Source organism: Peromyscus eremicus, chromosome 9 (assembly GCF_949786415.1).
Source record: "Peromyscus eremicus chromosome 9, PerEre_H2_v1, whole genome shotgun sequence".
NCBI lineage: Eukaryota > Metazoa > Chordata > Mammalia > Rodentia > Cricetidae > Peromyscus > Peromyscus eremicus.
Window position 1 is genome coordinate 55,713,790 of NC_081425.1, and position 20,703 is coordinate 55,734,492.

Below are 20,703 nucleotides of genomic sequence, written 5' to 3' on the forward strand. Positions count from 1 at the left end.
GAGAGAACAACAGTGGGTCATGCTTGGGGAGTGAGTGGCAACATCTGGTCAGGGCTGACACCGGGCTGCGTGTGCAAGGAGGGCTCTTCAACTCCTGGATTTATTCTGCTTATCTTAGAGATTTTTCATCTGTACCTAGCTCAGGGTTCTGAGCGATGGCAAAATGAGGTGCTAGCTTAATAGATTTCAGTTTGGTAAGGGGAGGTTCTGCATTTCGGTGCCAGAGGTGAGGGCTGCAGGTGGGGACTGCAGGTGGGACTCAGTGGAGATGTGAGGCATTCTGGGTAAAATATCAGGGTGACCACGTGGGCAGAGATGAACAGGAGGTCAGTAACAGAAGTTAAGGGGAGATAATGACAGACCAGTCTGCTTCACAACTTTGACCTGATGTTCTCACCCACGCCCTGCTCTCTGGAGTCACCGTAGACTGCATTCTTCACCTCCAGCCTTGGTTTTGGTTTCAGAGCTGGTGTTAGATCGTTGGCTTGTGCTCTGTTCCCCATGCTGCCCGTCATGCATCTCACAGACCAGGAGTGAGCTGCTCTGAGGGACATGATCTTACTTAGTAGGAATAAGAATTTTGTGGCTGAGGGTCTTCTAGTTTGCATTCCCAGGAGTTCAAGAGAATTGGAAAGAGGCAGCTGGACCAAGACACCCGGGTGTCCAAGCCGATGCATAAACTGGACATTCTTTTAAACCAAAATTACTTAAATATTAGTCTTGACATTTTCCTAGTAGAGAGAAAAAAAAACCCACACTTTCTTCTAATTCCAATAAAGGAATTAATTGCACTTTTGCTTACCAAATTAGACAACTTCTTGGGAGGCATGTTTAAAAAACATACAGTCTAAACAATGAAGCATCCCTCCTCTCTCTGGCCAGGCTAGTGTAGGCTGGTATAGGCTGATGTAGGCTGGTGTGGGCTGGTATAGGCTGGTGTAAGCTGATGTGGGCTGGTGTGGGCTGGTGTGGGCTGGTGTGGGCTGGTGTGGGCTGGTGTGGGCTGGTGTAGGCTGGGTAACCATGCATTTCAGACTTGAGGCTCACATGGGCCAGTGTCTGTGAGGTTTTAAATCTGCATCCAGGGAACTCTGCTCTGTCAGGAGTGGGCTCGGCTCACTCACTGGATGTGGACCCATGGAAGAGATGTGAGCACCAACAGCTTAATGGGCTAGTCAGGGCCTTACTGAAGGATGGGCTTCCAGACAGCCCTGCATTTGACCTTCATGCTCTGTGTCTGGGCCAGGAAGTGGTGGCACTGAGCTGTGAGCATGGGAGCTGCTGAAACTGTGGGTGAAAGGACAAAAAATCCCCCCCCCAAAAAAAACAGAACAAGAAGGTCAGTGCCTTCCTATCAGCTTTCCTGAGATCATGCTTTTGTGTGGGCAATATACCACTCAATTCCTTAAAGTCGGACTCATTCTCTGTCTCCTCCAGCAGTTCAGAGGTCCAGGGCCCCACGATACCAGCTTAATTCCGCCATCAGTTTCCTTACCAGCAATAATGCAGCGGTGACACTTACATGTCACATGGACTCAGTGAAGTCATGTGTGGAAAAGACCGAGCAGAGCCCGGTCTTGTACTGCATCCTGCTGGCTAGACTGGAAACCATCCAGAAAGCGCTTTTCACAGGGCACATGCTCAGCTGCTATTAATTGTTTTGATCTGTGTTCTCAGCCTCTGCATCTTGTCCTCACTTCTGCTACCTCCTCCCACTTCTTCTATGTCTGTCTCATTTTGCCCAATTGTTCATTCATTGGCTAGAACACCGTGTGTACCCAGGCTTGCACTAGCTGTTAGAGACTCTGAAATAAATAATATCCATGACAGATTGCCGCACGAGGTTAGGGGATGTGCACGGGGAGCCTGTGGAGAGCCCGGAAGGAAGTACCCCTGAATCTCAGCCCTCTCATCTCCTCCCTAGGAGATCATCACCTCCATCCTGCTGAGTGGGCGGATAGGGCCCAACATCCAGCTGGCTGAATGCTATGGGCTGAGGCTGAAACACATGAAGTCAGATGAGATCCACTGGCTGCACCCACAGATGACGGTGGGCGAGGTGCAGGACAAGTACGAATGTCTACACGTGGAGGCTGAGTGGAGGTAGGAATGGCACCCTCTCTTGGAGCAGTCTCAAGGTTCAGAACCTTCTAGAAAATCGGAGTGGCTTTCTAGACTTAGTCCTCCCACGGTGTCCTGATGCAAGTATTTTCAAAACCTAAACCAGGCTGATAGCGAATCCCCATCCCAGGACAGTACCTAGGCGCAGTCCCAGACCAGATGCGGTTGGTGCTATGGTGAAGGGGAGCAGAGGGTGGGAAGGGAGGAGAGCCTAGGTTAAGGGCTGGTCTTTGAACTAAGAAAGCTAGTACCCATTGGGGAGAAGAGATGACAGTCAGGGCTAGCTGTGAGGCCCAGTGCCTGCTGGCCACCTCTCTGGCATGGTTCAAAGCAGGAAAAGAAACTGTTCTGGATCCATGGGCAGAGGCATCATGAATAGCCCTTGCATGCTGAGGGATAGAGTAGCTTTGGTCCCTCTTAGGAGTCTGGCTTCCCAGTGTCTACCAGAATCTGTCTCGTTACAGGTATGACCTTCAAATCCGCTACTTGCCAGAAGACTTCATGGAGAGCCTGAAGGAAGACAGGACCACACTGCTGTACTTCTACCAACAGGTGAAAAGCACCCCAGTGTCTCACAGCACTTTACATGCTGAGTCACATCCGTTCTCTTCAGGGGAGATAGAAAGATGAAGCCCAGCCTCATAAAAGGCTTCCCCATGGCTGTTTTTATGTCCCCAGCTCCTCTTGAGCTTCGGTGTGGCCGGGTAACTGGCTAGTGAAGCAGGAAAAGCAGGTTAATGCAGGGGCACTAAGGGGTGCTGTCCAGCCCCCTTCTGCCACTGACCACCCTGGTATCCCAGGGACTTCCTTTGCATGAATTTGTTTTCTTCTCTTTAAGTCTAGAAGAAGAATAATGACATCCGCTTTAGAGAGAGCTGTTGTGAGGACCAAGTAATGCCCATGGCAGGATGCTGGTGATTGGCCCGAGGAAGAACCAATCACGCTTTGTAGTTCTTACCAATTCTCATGGTGCAAAAGCCCTTGTGGTGGCCGCTTTCAAGCTACCACCTGGCACCCACCAGCTCACACAACTTTTTAAAAGTGTGCTAGCTCGCTCTCTTGAGCTTTCTGAACCTCCCTCACACACCGGGGGACTAAAGAAGGGCCAGACACAGCCCCTGCACAGAGGAAGCCCAGAAACGGTGGAGACAGAGCAGGTGCCGCCAGTTTCTTTCTGCTCTTAGCCTGCACCTCCCGTCTTGTTGGCCAGACAACAAGCCAGGCATTTCTTGATCTCTGAGTGACATCTATAACCACTTACCAACATGGGCGTGGACAAGTTACCAACTCCTCCCCAAAATCTTCCTTCCTTCCTTCCTTCCTTCCTTCCTTCCTTCCTTCCTTCCTTCCTTCCTTCCCTCCTTCCCTTATCTCTGTTGCTTACTATGCCCCCCCCTTCTATTTTTCTTACAATACTAAAGGCTGTACCTAGGACATAACACTTGCTAGGCAACTGTTCTTCTACTAAGCCCAATCCTCAGCCCTTTTCCCCTTGCAGCATCTCATTTTTATTTTATTAGGTCTTTGAGACAGGCTCTCCCTATGTAGCCAGGCTGTCCTGGAGCTTACTATGTAGACCAAGCTGGCCTGGAACTCATAGAGCGTCATCTGCCTCTGTCTCCCAAGTACTGGGATTAAAGGCACATGCCACCATGCTGGCTCTCATTAAGTTGATAGAGCTAGCCCTGACAAACTCCCATAGCCCAAAGGGACCTTGAACTTGCAATCCTCCAGCTTCAGCATCCAGAGTAGCTGAGATTACAGGCCTGAACCACGAGGCCTGGCTTCAGTTTCATTATCTCCAAAATGGTGATGGGAGGAGGAGATGGAGACACTAGTCCATGCTGGGAAACTGTCCATTACTGTAAAGAGGCATCATGACCAGGGCAACTTACAGAAGAGTTTATTATTAGTCTTGGAGGTTCAGAAGGTGAGTCCAAGATCATTATGGTGGCGGGCTTCGCAGCAGGCAGGTAGACATGGTACTGCGGCAGCAGCTGATACCTTACATCCTTATCTGCAGGTAAGAGGCAGAGAGAGGGAGAGAGACCCTAGGAATGCTCCAGCTTTTTAAAACATCAAAGCCTTCCTCCAGTGACACACCTCCTCCCACAAGGCCACACCTCCTAATCCTTCCCAAACAGTTCCTCCAACTGAGGACCAGGCATTTAAATGTATAAGCCTTTGGGGGCCATTCTCATTCAAACCACCTATATAGACATGAGAGACATAGCCCAGGAGAAATCAGTGTGCTTAGGAAGGCATGAGTCTGATGCTTGGCCTTTCTCCCACCAGCTCCGGAACGACTACATGCAACGCTATGCCAGCAAGGTCAGTGAAGGCATGGCTCTACAGCTGGGATGTCTGGAGCTCAGGTAGGTAACCGTGAGCCCTCTTCAGGGAGAACGGTGCCGGCTTTGGACATGTTGGCTTGTCCCTCCTCTAGGAAGTGAAAGTGGGTATATGAAAGACAGGGAGAGGAGGAGAGGAGGCTAGAAGCCTGAAGGATTCACCATCTAGTCTTCATGGTAGACAAGGGAGAAGGGCATTTCCACTTGGTCTGGTCTCCTCCTCCACCTTGCCCTGTCCCTGCCCTTACCTCTGAGCTGCCTGTCTCCCCCACCTTCCCATCACTGCTGCTGTCACTCAGTGCCTGGGTCCAGGAAAGCTCTCAAAGATGGGAATCTCAATCTGGGCTGCCTATGGCTGCATCCCAAGCTCCAAGAGGTAATTCCGTAATCTGTATGTATGTTAACACACCATTCAACCATGACTTCACAGTGTATGGAGGCGGCATGTGTGCGTAATTAATTATAATCAGAGACAGAATGAGTATGTCCCAAACAGTCTTCTACCAGGAGAGGAGACATTAACCAGGAAGAAGAAAGTTGAACTATTCCTAGAAGGAAGTAAAAGATAATGGGTGGGGTTAGGGTGGGGGAAACGGGGCATTTCCAGACACAGGGATCAGAGGACACAAAAGCTTTGGTTGAGAACCACAGGGGATGAGATAGTGGAAGCCATCACCATTATGATGGCAGGCTGCTGAAATCATTAGAATGGCATCATTAGAGTGAGACAGAAGGACAGTCTAAGAAGCCAGGCTTTACTTTTAGCTATTGGATCCCATTGCCATTTGGGGCAGAAGAGGATCCTGTGGCTAAACGTGTGTTCTTAGCCTGGTCTTGACCAAGGCCACAACATCTTCAGTTTGATACCCATCTGCCACTCTACCTCTCTCTCTGCTCTGCACCCCCATTTATGGAAAAGTAGCTTTAACATCTGACTGCACATTGTGGTTACCTAGGAGGTAGATACACTAGAGTCCCTCCCTTGGCTCTGTGGTCTACAAGACCTGTGTGGGACCTTAGCAGATGAACTTTTAGTCAGCTTTGGAGGCAGTTTAGATGCAGTTAGTTCACTGGAAGTGCTGGAAGACTTTCAGGAATATTACCAGGGAAACCCTGACCAAATGTTACTTCCAGTTAGCCCAATATGTCATTCTGGGGGAATTCTGACTCTACCCATAACTTCTAAATTCACTGAAGACAGAACTCTGTTGCCACCTCCATGGGACTGGGGCCTTGGAGAGAGGTTGATGGGCTCCTTGGTGAGGGATTGGGGGGAGCTGTGCAAACAGAAGGTGAAGATTCCATGTTGATTCGAATATCTGAGATTGTTAGCCTCTTAAAGACATCTCATAGCCTTATAATTAGTGGCAGTTTGTCCCAACAAGCAAGGACCCATGAGCATCACCATAAGGACCTGTCATCTTCAGCGCTCAGAGCTGGAGCACCAGGGATGTCCTGGAGTTTGTTGCACGTGCCCCTGTCTATCTTCTGGGTCTGCTGAAGTCCTGGAGCCCACACCACATACTACAGGATTCTTCTCAGAAATGAGCCAATTTGGAAAAGCAGCTCTATTGAACTTTGTATTTGTGGGGCTCAGGCCAGACTGTGGTGTCATTTTGAGATTCCAGTAAGCCCCCTGTCCAGATCTACTGGCAAGTGATTTCATTTTCTCACACTCTCCAACCATCTTCAAACTGGTGTTGGTTATAGCCCAAATGCCAAGCATAGTCCTCAAGGGCTAGACAACCAGAGAAGTATCTTAGCTGGCTTCTAAAGACAGCCTCATCAAGAGTACACAGTGTTCTGGAGTCTGTCCCCTAATCACCATAGGGGTGTCCCCAAACCCATACTTGTTTCATGATCCAACATCCTGCCCCATGTGTCCTAAGCCTCAGAAAGAGTCAAGCTCTGACGCTGAGGGCCAGGAATGTGATGTTCCAGAGGGGATACAGAAAACATCTACACAAACCTAATAGGCTTCCGGGCCCAGTGATTTTTCAAATGGAAAGGTAGAATACAAGGTTTACATGGTGATGTGATGAGTGGATCTTTCAAATCAGATTACTACTATTTCTCACCAAGAGTAAGACTCATTTCTGAAAATCAGACCGTACGGCAGAACCTTCTAGAACTGTGGTTCTTTGCTGAAAGTCATGGGCAATAGTGCCTCATTCTACCAAGATCAAGGGTTGCATAACCTGCCTACAGATAAATGACATCACCAGAAAAAAATAACATATTCTTTCCTGGCTTAAAAATGTATGACATAAGCATAAGACAGGGGACTGGTGACGTCAAGCCTCAGGGGACTGGGTTCCTGTTGAGAAGAATTGGGCTGGCTGGGAAGAACAAAGAGTCTAAAGTGGGATGCCTGAACAGGACTCTTGAGTTTTCATTTGCTGTGCTGCTCTTGACAAGTTACTTAACCTCTCTGTGCCCTGATTTCTTCATCCTTAAAACAAGAATGATGTTAGCAATAACAATCTTGGAGGGCTGTTAGGAAGCATGAGTTAGTTAATACATTTAGAGTCCTTAAAACAAGGACAGGGACAGATGTGTTCTAGAATTAGTTGTTTATTCATTGAATGGGGCTGGGACCTGGAGAGTCCCAGAGAGGGAGAGGGGCCAGGAGGAGGTCATAGCATCCAAAGGGTGACCAAGCAGGCACCCAAAGGGTGACCAGGATGGAAGAGAACTGTGCAAGGGAGAGCAGGTAGCCTACCTCTGTCTCTGTGGCAAGTGGGCAGGCTAGAGCCCTTCTTATTACTCTTAATTATAGTTGTGGTACAGGATTTCACATGTGCCAGGCATGCACTCTAGCACCGGAATAGACCCCTGGGCCCCAGTCTACTCAGTTTTGTTATTTAGAGAAGTTGTAGGTTCACAGCAAAGATGAGCAGAAGGCACAGGGATTTCTCATGACTCCTGGGCCCCAAACATACACAACCTTCCTGACTGTGAGTGTCCCTCAAGAGCAGTGTGATTCCTACGGTCGATGATTATCCACACATGCCCCTGTGCCCCCAAAGCCCACAGCTCACATCAAGGTTTACCTCAGTGTCACACACTCTGAGTGTGGACAAAGGCGTGTGGCCACCATTGAAACGCCATGCGGGAGTTCCACTGCTTTGAGCAACTGCTTGCCTCTCCCTCCCGGGCCAACACTTTTTATTGTCGTCATGGTGTTGCCTTTCTCAGACCGTCACACAGCTGAAATGATAGCTAACTGACATTGATTTGTTTGTTATTTATAGAGGAGTTCTTTACAGACGCCAAATACATCACTCTGTGTAAATATCCTACTACAAATTAAAGTATGAAGTTCATGGGCCATATGCTAGAAATTAGTCAGAAAGACCAAGTAACTTATCTTCTTTGACCTGAGCCTACCAGGAATATTTCCCATACCCAGCACAACAACTGAATTTTCGGAACCGAAGAATCATGGTGAATGTGTCACCCAGGATTTGTTAGGTAGGGATTGACAAGTTAAGACTAGGATTAGAGAAAGAATATTCACCTTGCTTTGATTCAGAAGGAACTTATCCTTGTGGTTAACCTGCAGCAAGTTAACATTTTTATTACTGCCAACTGGATTTGGCGTGTTTTGTTTTCTTTACTCCTGGGGATTGAGGGTGGATCTGTCATGAGTCTGCACCGGCCCATCGACTACTGCCATCTAGTGTTTGCTTCTCAAAATTGCAGGCTCAGCCTGGGGAGAACCGGCCAGTACTAGAGGCACTCTAAGCAGATCTCAGCACAGGGCCCCTGGGGAGAGCAGGGTCTCTAATGACCCTCCAGACCTCTGAATGATGCATGATGGATCCAAACATTGGAAACATGGGACTGAAGCACAGTCGAGTTATTAGAAACTTCTGTCAATGGTGATTCTGTGACCAGTTTTCAGGGCACAGAAGAAAGGGGCCATCAGGGACGGAGGGAGTGAGCTATGAAAACTGCACGTCAGGAGACTGGGGCTATCTGAGCCTCCTTTTCCTAATTCAATACTATTCTATTCACTACTTTCCGAAACATTCTAAAAATGCTGCTGGTTTGGGGTCTCATCCCAGTTTACCCTTTTGCTTAGCGGAATGTTTTCATTTTTGACACAGGGCCTTATGTAGCTCAAGTCACCGCCAAACTCACTGTGTGTCTGAGGACAACCTTGAATTCCTAACCCTCCTCCCTCTACCTCCAAAGTGCTGGGGTAACAGGGGTGCAGTGCATCACCATACCCAGCTCAAAGCTCCTCGAAAATACTGCTCAAGGGTTTTGTATACATATTTCTTTTATCACAAATCTCAAATCCCACTCATTCATTCATTCATTCATTCATCCCACAAGGACTGTATCCCCAAAGTGACCTTAAGGGACCACACTCACTTGTTCTGGGAGGACAGTCTCTTCATAGGATTCATCCACTCTGACTGGCATACTCTTTCGTTCCCCTCTTCAGCCTGAGAAAGACTCCATTTTTAAGTTTTGTTTTTGATTGATACATAGTAATCGTCTGCATTCATCAACATATATGATTTCTTTATGGTAAGAATGTCTACAATCCTTTCCTGTTGCTTTTGGAATATTACATTGTTATTAGTTTCAGTCACCCCACTGTGCAGCAGAGAACACAGCTGATTTTTCTTCTCACACTTTACCATTACAAGGTGGTCAGGGTCGGGGGTAAATGTTTTCTGTATTTGGGCAACTTCTTTAAATTGTGCAAGTCAGTGTTACCTGCCCAGCTTTATCTGCAGAGGGGATTTTAAAGTGGGTCTAGGAAGCATCTATTTAAGGAAATGATCATCCACTCCTCCTGACGAGCCAGCCCAAGAGTCTCTCCATCTTGAAGGCTTTTCTGTCCCCCTGCCTTGGCTCATGTATCTTCCCACCAGCTAGACTGTGACATCTGCCAGAGCCTCGGCTTTAGGTTGGTTCTGTCTATGCTGGCAAATAAAAACTTAAGTGACTTGGTGTCTTAGTTTTTTGAATCCTTTGCAATCTCAAATCCCATCCCTGGTGGTATACCTCATTCAACAAAGCCACACCTCTTCATCCTTTCCAAACAGTTCCCCCAACTGGAGACCGAGTATTCAAACATATGAGCCCATGGGGACCATTCTCATTCAAAATACCACATTTCTGTCCTCGGTCCCCATAGGCTTGTGGTCATATCACAATGCAAAATGCATTTAATCCAACTTCAAAAGTCCCCATAATCTATTACAGTCTCAACACAGTTTAAAAGTTCAGAGTCTTCTGAGACTCAAGGCACTCTTTTAACTGTAACCACATAGAAAATAAAAAAGCAAATGACATACTTCCAACATATAATGGAACTGAATATATACATTACCATTCCAAAATGGAGGAAAGGGGGCACAGTGAGGAAATACTGGACCAAAGCTAGACTGAAAATTAGCAGGGCAAACTCCAAATCTTGTCGCTCTGTGTCTAATGTCAGAGGGCTTAGATGGCTCTACCCCTCTGGATCTGCTGACTACAGCATGCTTCTCTCCCTTGGGCTGTTTCTACTTCCTGTATGCCGCTCTCTCTGACAGATTCTCATGACTCTCAAATCTCCAATATGTTGGGATCTCCAGAGCAATCCGGCTTCACTTTCATAGCTTTATGCAGTAGCTTTCCAGTGCCTCCATGCAGGACTCCCACACTACACACCTGACTTCAATGGCTTTCCTTAACCATGGAGGAAGATTCCACAGCCCCTTTACTCACGTGTCCTTCACGACTCTGAATCCAGGACCATGTGGACAACACTGCCAAGTTTGACTTCCCATGTGGATAGACCCTGGCCCCTTGAACCACGTTTGCAAGAGATCTCCTTTATTGTTGCTTTTCAGTAGCAGAAAATTCCTCAGACCTTTCCTTTTTACAAGTTGGAAGCTGAGCTATGTGCAGTCTTCCCAGAGAGCAACATCTCTTTATTCTATTTCATATCAGGCCTCTCCTTAGCTCTTTCAGTACAAGCATTGGCTTCAATATTAAATTTCCTGGTCCTCTTTTTCTCTTTAAACTGTATATTGTGTGTTTCTTTTTGCCCTGCTTGCTCCTTTTCATTGCAGATCTGCATGAGAGTGCTTACTAATAACCATGTAACAGAGTCAATATTAGGCTGTCTTAAAATCTCCTCTACCAAGGAAATTAATCCAATACTTTTTAATTTAACCTCAGGCAGATTCCTAGGACAAGGGAAGAAAGCAACCTCATTTTTTTTTTTGGTCAAAATATCACAAGAATGGTCTCTAGCGACATCACCAATATTGTTCTCCTCTGAAATCTCTTGAGCTGGTGGTCTTCTACGGTCCACATGGCTCTCAGCACTATTGTCTTCTAAGTTCCTACTAGGATGGCCCACTGAGCTTCACTTAAAGCATTCAACTGCTTCCCTAGTTCAAAGTTCTAACATTTCCCACATTCCTCCAAAAAGCAGCATAGTCGGGCCTGTCATAACAATACTCCATTTGTGATACCAATTTAGTTTGACTTAGTTTTTTTTTTAATTTCTGTGATGAAACACCATGATCAAGACAACTAATAAAAGAAAGCATTTAATTTGGGCTTATAGTTTCAGAGGGCTTGCAGTTAAGTCCAGGAACAGCTGAGAACGCACATCTTGATCCACAATCACAAGGCAGAGAGAACACTGGAAATGTTGAGAGTCTTTTGAAACCTCAAAACCTGCCTCCAGTGACACACCTCCTTCAACAAAACCACACCTCCCAATCCTTCCCAAACAGTTCCACCAACTGGGGACCAAGTATTCAAACCTACGAACCTATGGGGACCATTATCAAACCACCGCATATGGTAATTCAGAAAGAACTAAAATCCTCTTTTTTGGTTCCTTGACAATCAACATTGTACTATTAGAACACAGCTGTGTGAAGCAAGCTAGGGTATGCATTACCTAGGGCATGTGTTGTAGCTCACTCAGTCCACAGTAAGTGTGAACAACCACACAGTCTAGAACAGTAAAGTGGCAATTAACAAGGTGATCCCATGTAGTTTATCTGGTAGTTAAAAGAGGTTTATTTCAGAGTAACTTAACAACCAGTAAAGGGGTCGGTTACAGGATCCAGGAGAGGTGAGATGCAGTCTCCAGCGTGGTTCTCTGGAGAACTCTGACTTGGTCTGCAATCCAGCATCCAAGATCATGAGGAGCCAAGAGAGAGTCAGCACATACACATCTCAGGTCTTAAGGTGTCCCCTGTCTTGGCCATGCCCCAGGGGAAGGTCATAGGCAGCTGTGGCAGTTACCTGCTGCCTCACTAGGGGCAGTGCTTCAAGGTCAAAGCTGCAACAGCTACCCACCACAGAACAGTCCTGGGAGGTTTGCTCTGAGGTTTTCTAGGGATGTGATAGAAGCAGGTATCACTAGCTTGGGAAACTTTTAAAGCTGCCACGATTGACCCTAGAACTTAACCACAGGGAACCTTAGATAGGTGGTGGAGGCACCCTGGACATGCCCCTTATATCTCATAGTTGAAGCTCCTCCTGCTACCCAGCCATCCTGTGATTTCCAAATTTTCAGACCTGCCCTACATAGGCTCCCCCCCACTTCTCAGGCACTGCTCTATTCAGAGAGAAGTGGAGGACGGGAAGAGCCATGGTTTTTCATTTCCTGAGTGTTCTCCTCATTTAGGGACATTCAGGGCTGGGTAATTTCTTGTCATGATGAGATCTACATGTATCCACACTGTAGTACACATCTCCAGATGTTGTCAGCACCATGTGGAGAAACAAAAAGCAGCCCCAGATATAGATAAGTGTTCCAGGCTGTGGGGGACAGTGTCAAGTTGCCCCCATTGAGGACACTTGAGCCCATGCAAGACTATACAATGGGAATTTGTTTAGTAAATTAAACACATGCAGCGCAACTACAGATTTCAGTTTAGGTTAGTTTTGAGGCAGGGTCTCACTCTGTAGCCCAGGCTCACCTGGAGCACATTATATAGTTCAGGCTAGCCCCAGACTTTTGACATTTTTGCTACATGCTAAGATTCTAGGTATAACCATATTCTTTGTTTCATTTCCTGGCTTCCTTTCATTTGATATGGTTTAAGACTTTCTACCTTTTTTCTTTGCTTGGAAAAAGGTAGGATAGAGGTATATTCCAATATTGTTAACTAGAATTCAGTAATATTCCCCAGGCAATGATGAATTGTCCCCACCACACCATACTCAGCCAAACATGCCCCTTCTTGATTAAGAAAAATAAAATGAGAGATCTTGGGCTGGAGAGATGGCTCAGTGGTTAAGAGCACCGACTGCTCTTCCAGAGGTCCTGAGTTCAGTTCCCAGCAACCACATGGTGGCTCACAACCATCTGTAATGAGATCTGGTGCCCTCTTCTGGCCTGCAGGGACACATGCAGGCAGAATACTGTATACATAATAAATAAAAATAAATCTTTAAAAAAAAAAGAGAGAGAGATCTTTAATTTTCTACCCTACTGAATCCCATCCCATGGCATTTTAAACACATTCAATGTGGAGGCTCCTGTTGTACTGTACCTTTCTCACTATGGGCCCATTCTCAAATCTGTCTCTTACTTTGTGTCTCTTTTTTCTTCTTTGTCAAACAGTGAAAACAAATGCAGATAATGGCCTGGTGTGTGTGTGTGTGTGTGTGTGTGTGTGTGTGTGTGTGTGTGTGTGTAAGGTGGAAGGGGACCTTACATAAATGATTTCTGAGTGAAGTTTATATAACAACATTTCCTTCATATATATGACATCTAAGAAAGGAGTTAACCTTAGTCTTCATAACCCCAGGGGATCAGTAAGAGGAAAGAACAGGGCAGTCCATGAAGTACACATGTAATGGTGGATAGACTTCCTCTGAAGACCATGATCTTGGGATGTTCATATAGCCACTGGTCTCACAACACTCATTCTCTTAAATTTTTTCATGTAAACAAGTAATACTAACTTAATATGGAATGCTGTGAACATGCAGGAAAGGTAAAGAAAAAAAAAAAACTCCCTAAAAGTGTCTAAAATTTACTTAAGCAGGGGTGACTTTGTCAATAGGCAATTCTATTCAGAAGTTTGGTTTTCTACAATTAATATTAATATTCATAAAGAGGTAACCATTTCTATTGCTTTGTAGTATATTTGAGAGTATACTCAAAGGTACTGAGTCTTAAAAACTGTTAAGGATGGGGCAGTCCATGTTGGATGTTGGGGGTGGGACATGTTTCTCCTCTGATTCATGGTGTAGTTGTTTTTTTCTTTGCCCAGAGTATGGAAATACTTCCTTGGAATCTTCAGTTTTTAAACAATGTTATTTATATTTATCTTTTAACTGATCAAGAATAAACATTGTGGGATCTGGAGAGATGTCTCAGGAATTAAGCATGCTTACTGTTCTCCTGAAGAACCAAAATTCAGATCTCTTGCCTACACTGAGCCCCTCATAGAGACCTGTAAACTCTAGCTGCAAGGGATCTGGCGCCCTCTTCTGGCCTCCATAGGCAACAGTGTGCACGCATGCACATGCTAGCACAGGCACAGACACAAATCTTTTTTTTTTTTCAGACACAAATCTTAAAATAAATATTCCAGACAAATAAAGCATGAGGCTAGAGCATTTCTATGTTCCGGTTAGCTAAGTTCACTGGTCCAGCGTCCTGAGTACCACCTGACTGTTTGCAGTGTTAGTGCAGAAGTATCCCCAGGTGTCTGTGGCCATCCTCGTTAAGGGGACCTGAGTGACTATAATGTCAGATCAAGAGTAGGACAAAGTCTACAATAGCTGATGATTGATTCCTAGTCATAGTGGCCTTGACAGTGTAGGAAGTCTGGTGTACTTGAGGGCATTGTCTATTTCATTTCATATTAAAAATCACAATTGTGGGGGCTGGAGAGATGGCTCAGAGGTTAAGAGCACTAACTGCTCTTCCAGAGGTCCTGAGTTCAATTCCCAACAACCACATGGTGGTTCACAACCATCTATAATGAGACCTGGTGCCCTCTTCTGGTCATACATGCTGTATACATAATAAATAAATAAATCTTAAAAAAAAAAAAAAAGGTGGTGGTGGTGCATGCCTTTAACCCCAGCACTCGGGAGGCAAGAGACAGGCGGATCTCTGTGAGTTCAAGGCCAGCCTGGTCTACAGAGCGAGATCCAGGAAAGGTGCAAAGCTACACAGAGAAACCCTGTCTCGAAAAACCAAAAAAAAAAAAAAAAAAAAAAAAAGGTTGGGGATTTAGCTCAGTAGTAGAGCGCTTGCCTAGCATGCGCAAGGCCCTGGGTTCAATCCTCAGCTCAAAAAAAAAAAAAAGAAAGAAACAAAAACAAAAACAAAAACACCCCACACAATTGCTACAAATAAGCTCTTATCATAATTTATACTATTATACTCTGTATTATTATTTATAGTGTAGTACTTGTTACTTTATATAGCCATAATACATAGTATATATAGTCATATAGCATATGTTATTATATAGATGCATTTCTTAAAGATGGGAAATTTTTATATTATCTAGCAATAGGATTATTAATTATTTTCATTTTTTTTTCCTGTGAGTTCTAAAGTTTTATATGTACTACAGTTAATTATCTAGGCGGAAATGCAAACATACCCACACAGGAAGGTGATGTCCCTGGGCTGAAAGCATGAGGGCCAGCTGCCCTAGATTATTTGGTTTTAGACAGGTTATATGCACACATGCATACGGAGGGGTGTGTAAGAGGTCATCTTATTGGAGTCACTTCTCTCCTTCTAGGATGTGTGTCCTGGGGACCACACATGGGTCTTCAGGCTTGGTGGCAAGTGCCACTACCCTCAGAGCCCAAGGGTTGTTTGTTTTTACTGATGCCGATAGAACTATTTTCTGACTTGGTTACACAACTGTGAAACCCATGGGCTAGAACCCCAAAGCACAAGGCTAGAGTCTCCAAGGAATGAAGTTCGTGGGCTTCCTCTTTTCTTGCAGTTTCATGAATATTTGGTTTTATTACTCGTTGAATCTTGCCCTCCTCCCCCTGAACTCCCCACCCCTCACCCCCTGCTCCCGTGGTCCCTACATCTGGTAGAGAAAGGTGCTTGAAGGCCAACACATGGAACTAGGTGGCCTTCTCTGAGGGCTTCACCCTCCAGCTATCAAGCCATCTCTCCCTCTCTCCCCAGGAGATTCTTCAAGGACATGCCTCACAATGCGTTGGACAAAAAGTCCAATTTTGAACTCCTGGAGTAAGTTCTATGTTGAGCATAGCTTCCCCCACCCCTTCCCCAAGTGTCCTGCTGTCCTGTTCACCTGTCTGTCTCCCCAACCCAGAGCCCTAGGACCCAGTTCCCTGGTCTCCAAGCCTTCTCACCTCCTTTTGGTTGGTCAGAAGTCCAGTGTGTGTGTCGAACGCGGCTTCTGTTTCCCTTCTTTCAGAAAAGAAGTGGGTTTGGACCTGTTCTTCCCAAAGCAGATGCAGGAAAACTTAAAGGTGAGGGAAGCAGAGGGTAAGGAGCCCAGTGAGCCCTGCTCAATGTCTGTTCTGGGATAAGAACCAGAGGGACGGGAAGACGAGAACCTACGGCCTTGGGCTACCTGACATGAGACAGCTGATGTGTGTGTGGTAGGCCCTCCAGGCCCGGGGATCACGATGAGGTGCACCTGGCTCAAGACTGCCTTAGAGGCTTGATTCATTTTATGACCTGGCTCATGGGAGTCCATGTCTCCTGCCTTCCGTCCCAGGGTTAGGGTGAGCTTCCGCAGAGACAGTTGTGAGCTTTAGGGAATGTGTGTGGGCTTCTGTTGCGGTGGGGACCCTGGGAGCCATGTTGCAGCAGTGGGCAGCCTCTCCACAAGACCTAAGGCAGAAACCTGAACTGACTCAGCACTGCCCAACCCCCTCCCAGCCTAAGCAGTTCCGGAAGATGATCCAGCAGACCTTCCAGCAGTATGCATCACTCCGGGAGGAAGAATGTGTTATGAAGTTCTTCAATACCCTGGCAGGCTTTGCCAACATCGACCAAGAGACCTACCGCTGCGAACTCATTGTAATGGCCTCTTCTTTTTCTTCTTCTTCTTCTTCTTCTTCTTCTTCTTCTTCTTCTTCTTCTTCTTCTTCTTCTTCTTCTTCTTCTTCTTCTTCACTTCACCCTGCCTGACCTCTAGGCCTCTGGGATGGGACTCCAGGGGTCCAGTGTGGGGGGAAAAGAGGAAGGTGGGCGGGATAGAAAGGCAATGGGAAGAGGTGAACTGTACAGTGGATTTTAAGATGAGAGGGCTGGAGAGATGGCGGTGTAAGTCTACCTTAATGAGATGTTCTTAAAGTTTCTGAATAGGGCTGGGTGGGACAGGAAACCAACCCCCTTTCTCCTTTTATTCCAGCAAGGATGGAACATTACCGTGGATCTAGTCATTGGCCCTAAAGGCATCCGTCAGCTGACTAGTCAAGATACAAAGGTAGAGAGAGCCCAAGAGCGAGTCTCACTTCGCTCCAGCTCAGAGGTCTTTCCCTCTTCCCTGGCTCCTCTTCTGCCTCCCCATCAGCTCTTCTCCCCATCCCCCATTGCTCAGGGCAGACTTTATAAGGCCATGCCCTTGGTGTAGATTCATTGAGAGGATCTGGGGATAGCAGCTTGTTTCAGATGGGTCATTATTGACCATGATGCTGCTGCTCAAAGTAGGGGGAGGAGTGAGAGAGTGCCGTTCCCGTTCTTATGATCCATAAGGAAGAGCCTCTCCCAGGACTCCCTAGGAACCTGGGCTCAGTTCGGGCTCTACCGCCAATTTGACATATGCTCTTGACAAGAGGACCTTCCTCCCTTCCTCTTCTCCAATGTGAACATCTTGGGCTTCTGAGATGGACCTTCCAGCCTCATTCTCTCTATCCTCAAAAGAGACTCCCTGCTCCCCACCCCTCATCCTCACCCCCATCTTGACCAGATCCTAGGGTTGAATGGTCTTCAATTCTCCCTGTCGCTTTCGCAGCCCACCTGCCTGGCTGAGTTCAAGCAGATCAAGTCTATCAGGTGCCTCCCATTGGAAGAGGGCCAGGCGGTCTTGCAACTGGGCATCGAGGGTGCCCCCCAGGTGAGCATCTCTGGGGGAACTGGGAGCTCTATGGGTGAGATTTATTCAATTCAGCCTGTCCGAGTCCAGCAGGGACTAGAGATTCTCTGTTGGCGGATCTTATTAAGAAAACTGTACCCATGACTGGCAAGATAAAGGCACCTACCACCAAGCCCAATAATCTAAATTCAATCCCCTAGCCCCAGCCCATGTAGTGGAAGGAGAGAAATGACTTGTATGAATTGTCCTCTGGCCACTGTGTTTACACAGTAACAACTTTGTGTCCTCTCTTCTCTACAACCTAATGAATAAATAAGTATAAACCAAAAATAAAACTCTACCCAATATCCAAACAAGGTTCTACGATAATGATAAGATTTAAGGAAATATGAAAATTATTTCTTTATTTTCAGGAAAGAAGTAGAAAAGGCTTTAGGGTCGGTAGAGGCAGCTGAAAATAAGGTACAGAGCAGAAGTCTAACATTTAGCAAATAAGCAATGATTTAGAAATCAAGATCTGAGAGACCTGGGGGCTTTTTTGTAGTTAGAAATATGGGAGAGACCTCAGACCACCAAACATTTGTCTCTCCTCTTAGCAGCCTGTGCTGAGCCCCCAGTCTTACTCAATTCCCGCTTCTTAGTTTCTGTAAAACATAAGGTCTTGTGCTGTCTGCTCAGAGATCAGAATAAGGGTGACCCAGACTTAGCTTTGCGACAAAGAGCGCTGGGTAGGCAGTGGGAGGAATGGCCAGTGTGCCCCCTGGTGGCTGTCTCTCACAACACACACAGTACTCCGGAAAGGTGTGGGCGGAATCCCACAGAGGTCGGGCCAGGTCCTGTAACCTCCCAGTGGGATGGATTCTAGCTGAGGCTCTGCTTTCTCACCGGTGGATGGCCTCTTCTCTGCAGTCTTTGTCCATCAAAACCTCGTCCCTGGCAGAGGCCGAGAACATGGCTGACCTCATAGATGGCTACTGCAGGCTGCAGGGAGAACACAAAGGCTCTCTCATCATGAATGCCAAGAAAGGTAGGTTTCTCTTTGGAGATAGAATAGCCTAGAGGTGGGTGGCAGAGGGAACATCAGGCATTGGCCCTTAAGTGGAAGCAAAGATTTTGGGAGTCTGAGGAGGTGCTGAGTCAATTCTAGGTGGTCAAAAGTTACTGGAAGTAACTTTTGGAGGAGCAGTGTTTGCAGTCACTGGCATATCAGAGCTTTTGCTAGCATACGTCTGTTCTGTCCTGTGTGACCCTGATCGGGGACCAGTCAGGAAATGGGCAAGGTTGGAGCATGTGATACGGGCAGGAGGAAGTTTACAAGGAGGGTTCTAGTTCCAGCCCAAGTAGTTTCCACTGTGGTGCTGACTGACAACCTTAGAAGCAGGGTCCCATCCGCCATCCATTCAGGCCCGCATGTGGCCAGTTCTAACCCTCCCTTTCACTGTTTTCTGCTAGATGGCGAAAAAAGAAACAGCCTGCCTCAGATCCCCACACTGTGAGTATGAGAGGGATGCCAGGGTAGAGACAGAAGCTCAGACTCGATGGGCTAGGGCTGGAAGAGCATGCAGTGAAGCCTCACTTCCCTTGTCTCTGAGAGAATGCCTGAGTGTCAGCATTTCAGTATGGTGTGTGTTCCTTCCCAGTCTACACCGGTGGGAATATTCCCTGTCCCACCTGGTGCCGTCTTAAGAAATCGGCTTCTGTCTTTCCTTCCACCCTTACCCTTTGGGGTCCTGGGCTACACTCCCAGCTCACTGACAGCCAGGTTGGCGGCTTTTCAAGATCCAACCAGTGCCGGGTGGGTGGACAGGGGTAGAGTGAGGCTGGCTGAGGGGAGCGTTGCCGGGCTCTGAGGTCAGCCACCTCCTGCCCTCTTACCTTCTCCTGCAGAAACCTGGAGGCTCGGCGGTCCCACCTCTCAGAAAGCTGTAGCATAGGTAAGCATGCTCACTGTAGCCTCGGCCTCTGCCCCTCCCTCATGCTTCCCCACTGCCTCTGCTCCCTCTCCTGAGGTTACCAAGCCTTCTCTCCAAGTCACAGTGAACCACCTCCCCGATTACTTCTCAATGATGGCTCAAAAATGCCATCCGGGGCTGGCCTCGAACTCAGAGATCTGCCCTCCTCAACCTCTCTGAGCGCTGGTATTAAAGGTGTGCACCACCATCACCTGGCAGAATAGTTTGTACCATGGTACTGTGTTGATCTTGGTCAGTTTTCATGGCACAGACATAATAGATTAAATGACTCAAAACCAGTCATTTATTTCTCCCAGCTCCGGAGACTGGCAAGTCCAGTCTCTGCAGATTCTGTCTGGAGAGACCCTCTTCTGGGTTTGCCTCCTTGCTGTGTGGTCACGCAGTAGAAAGAGCAAGCTTTAGCATCTCTTCCTCTTCTTCTTTTAAGAACACTCATTTATATTAAGAGTCCCTGCCTCATGACGTCATCCAAAACTCATCACTTCCCAGAGACCCCCACCAGTCATCATTCTGTAGGGTAGGACTGCAGCATATGGATTTGGGAGAGGTGAAAACATCAAGTTAATAAGAGAGTCAAATCAGTAATGTGTTACTTGAAATAATAAAACCACGGGAGTAAGCATGGACTCAAGCTGAGGTATCTCCACCTATGTGGCTTCCTTGAATCCTGGTACAGGAGCCTGGACTGGTCAGCATGACCCAGCCCTCACTCACTCCTTTGACTGCCCTGGCTTCCAGGTAGGAGCCATGGCCTATTTCCTGGCTGTGTCCAGTAAAGACACCTGGCCCATGGGCCCCTTTCTGTCATTACAGAATCAGACATCTATGCAGAGATTCCCGATGAGACCCTGCGAAGGCCAGGAGGTAGGTTCTTGAAGAGTCTGTGACCCCACCTACCATGGTGACCACAGTCCGAGCCCCCAGGAAGTGACATCATGAAGACTGCTGGGACACCTCAGGGGAACCTTTATTCTCATTTACATGTGCTCTGACAGAGAAAACCTGAGGGACCCTTGGTTTGAAAGATTCTATACAGATTGGCCTTAAGTGGGCCTGTGTAGCTCAGTGAGGACCTTAAGAACGTAGACCCAAGGAGCAGGGTGATAGATCTCCCTGGATCTGAGACAAGGGAACAAGTCGGATGCCATTTCCCAGCTAAGCCCTTGGATCTTTGCTGTTGAATACTCAGTTCTCCCTGGGGAGACCAACTGGACTCAGGAT

The 20,703-nt window shown here is 47.0% G+C and overlaps 1 protein-coding gene across 1 annotated transcript in view; it reads left to right on the forward strand.

Annotated features, from left to right (window-relative positions):
• Positions 1–20,703, forward strand: part of Ptk2b (protein tyrosine kinase 2 beta) — a 126,804-nt gene that overhangs the window by 84,998 nt on the left and 21,103 nt on the right. The window contains exons 3-14 of the mRNA XM_059273438.1: positions 1,925–2,103; positions 2,586–2,673; positions 4,417–4,496; positions 15,628–15,690; positions 15,881–15,935; positions 16,351–16,491; positions 16,826–16,900; positions 17,429–17,530; positions 18,419–18,536; positions 18,962–19,001; positions 19,397–19,443; positions 20,296–20,346. Of these exons, the coding sequence (XP_059129421.1) occupies positions 1,925–2,103; positions 2,586–2,673; positions 4,417–4,496; positions 15,628–15,690; positions 15,881–15,935; positions 16,351–16,491; positions 16,826–16,900; positions 17,429–17,530; positions 18,419–18,536; positions 18,962–19,001; positions 19,397–19,443; positions 20,296–20,346 (1,039 nt within the window). The remainder of the gene's footprint in view (positions 1–1,924; positions 2,104–2,585; positions 2,674–4,416; positions 4,497–15,627; positions 15,691–15,880; positions 15,936–16,350; positions 16,492–16,825; positions 16,901–17,428; positions 17,531–18,418; positions 18,537–18,961; positions 19,002–19,396; positions 19,444–20,295; positions 20,347–20,703) is intronic.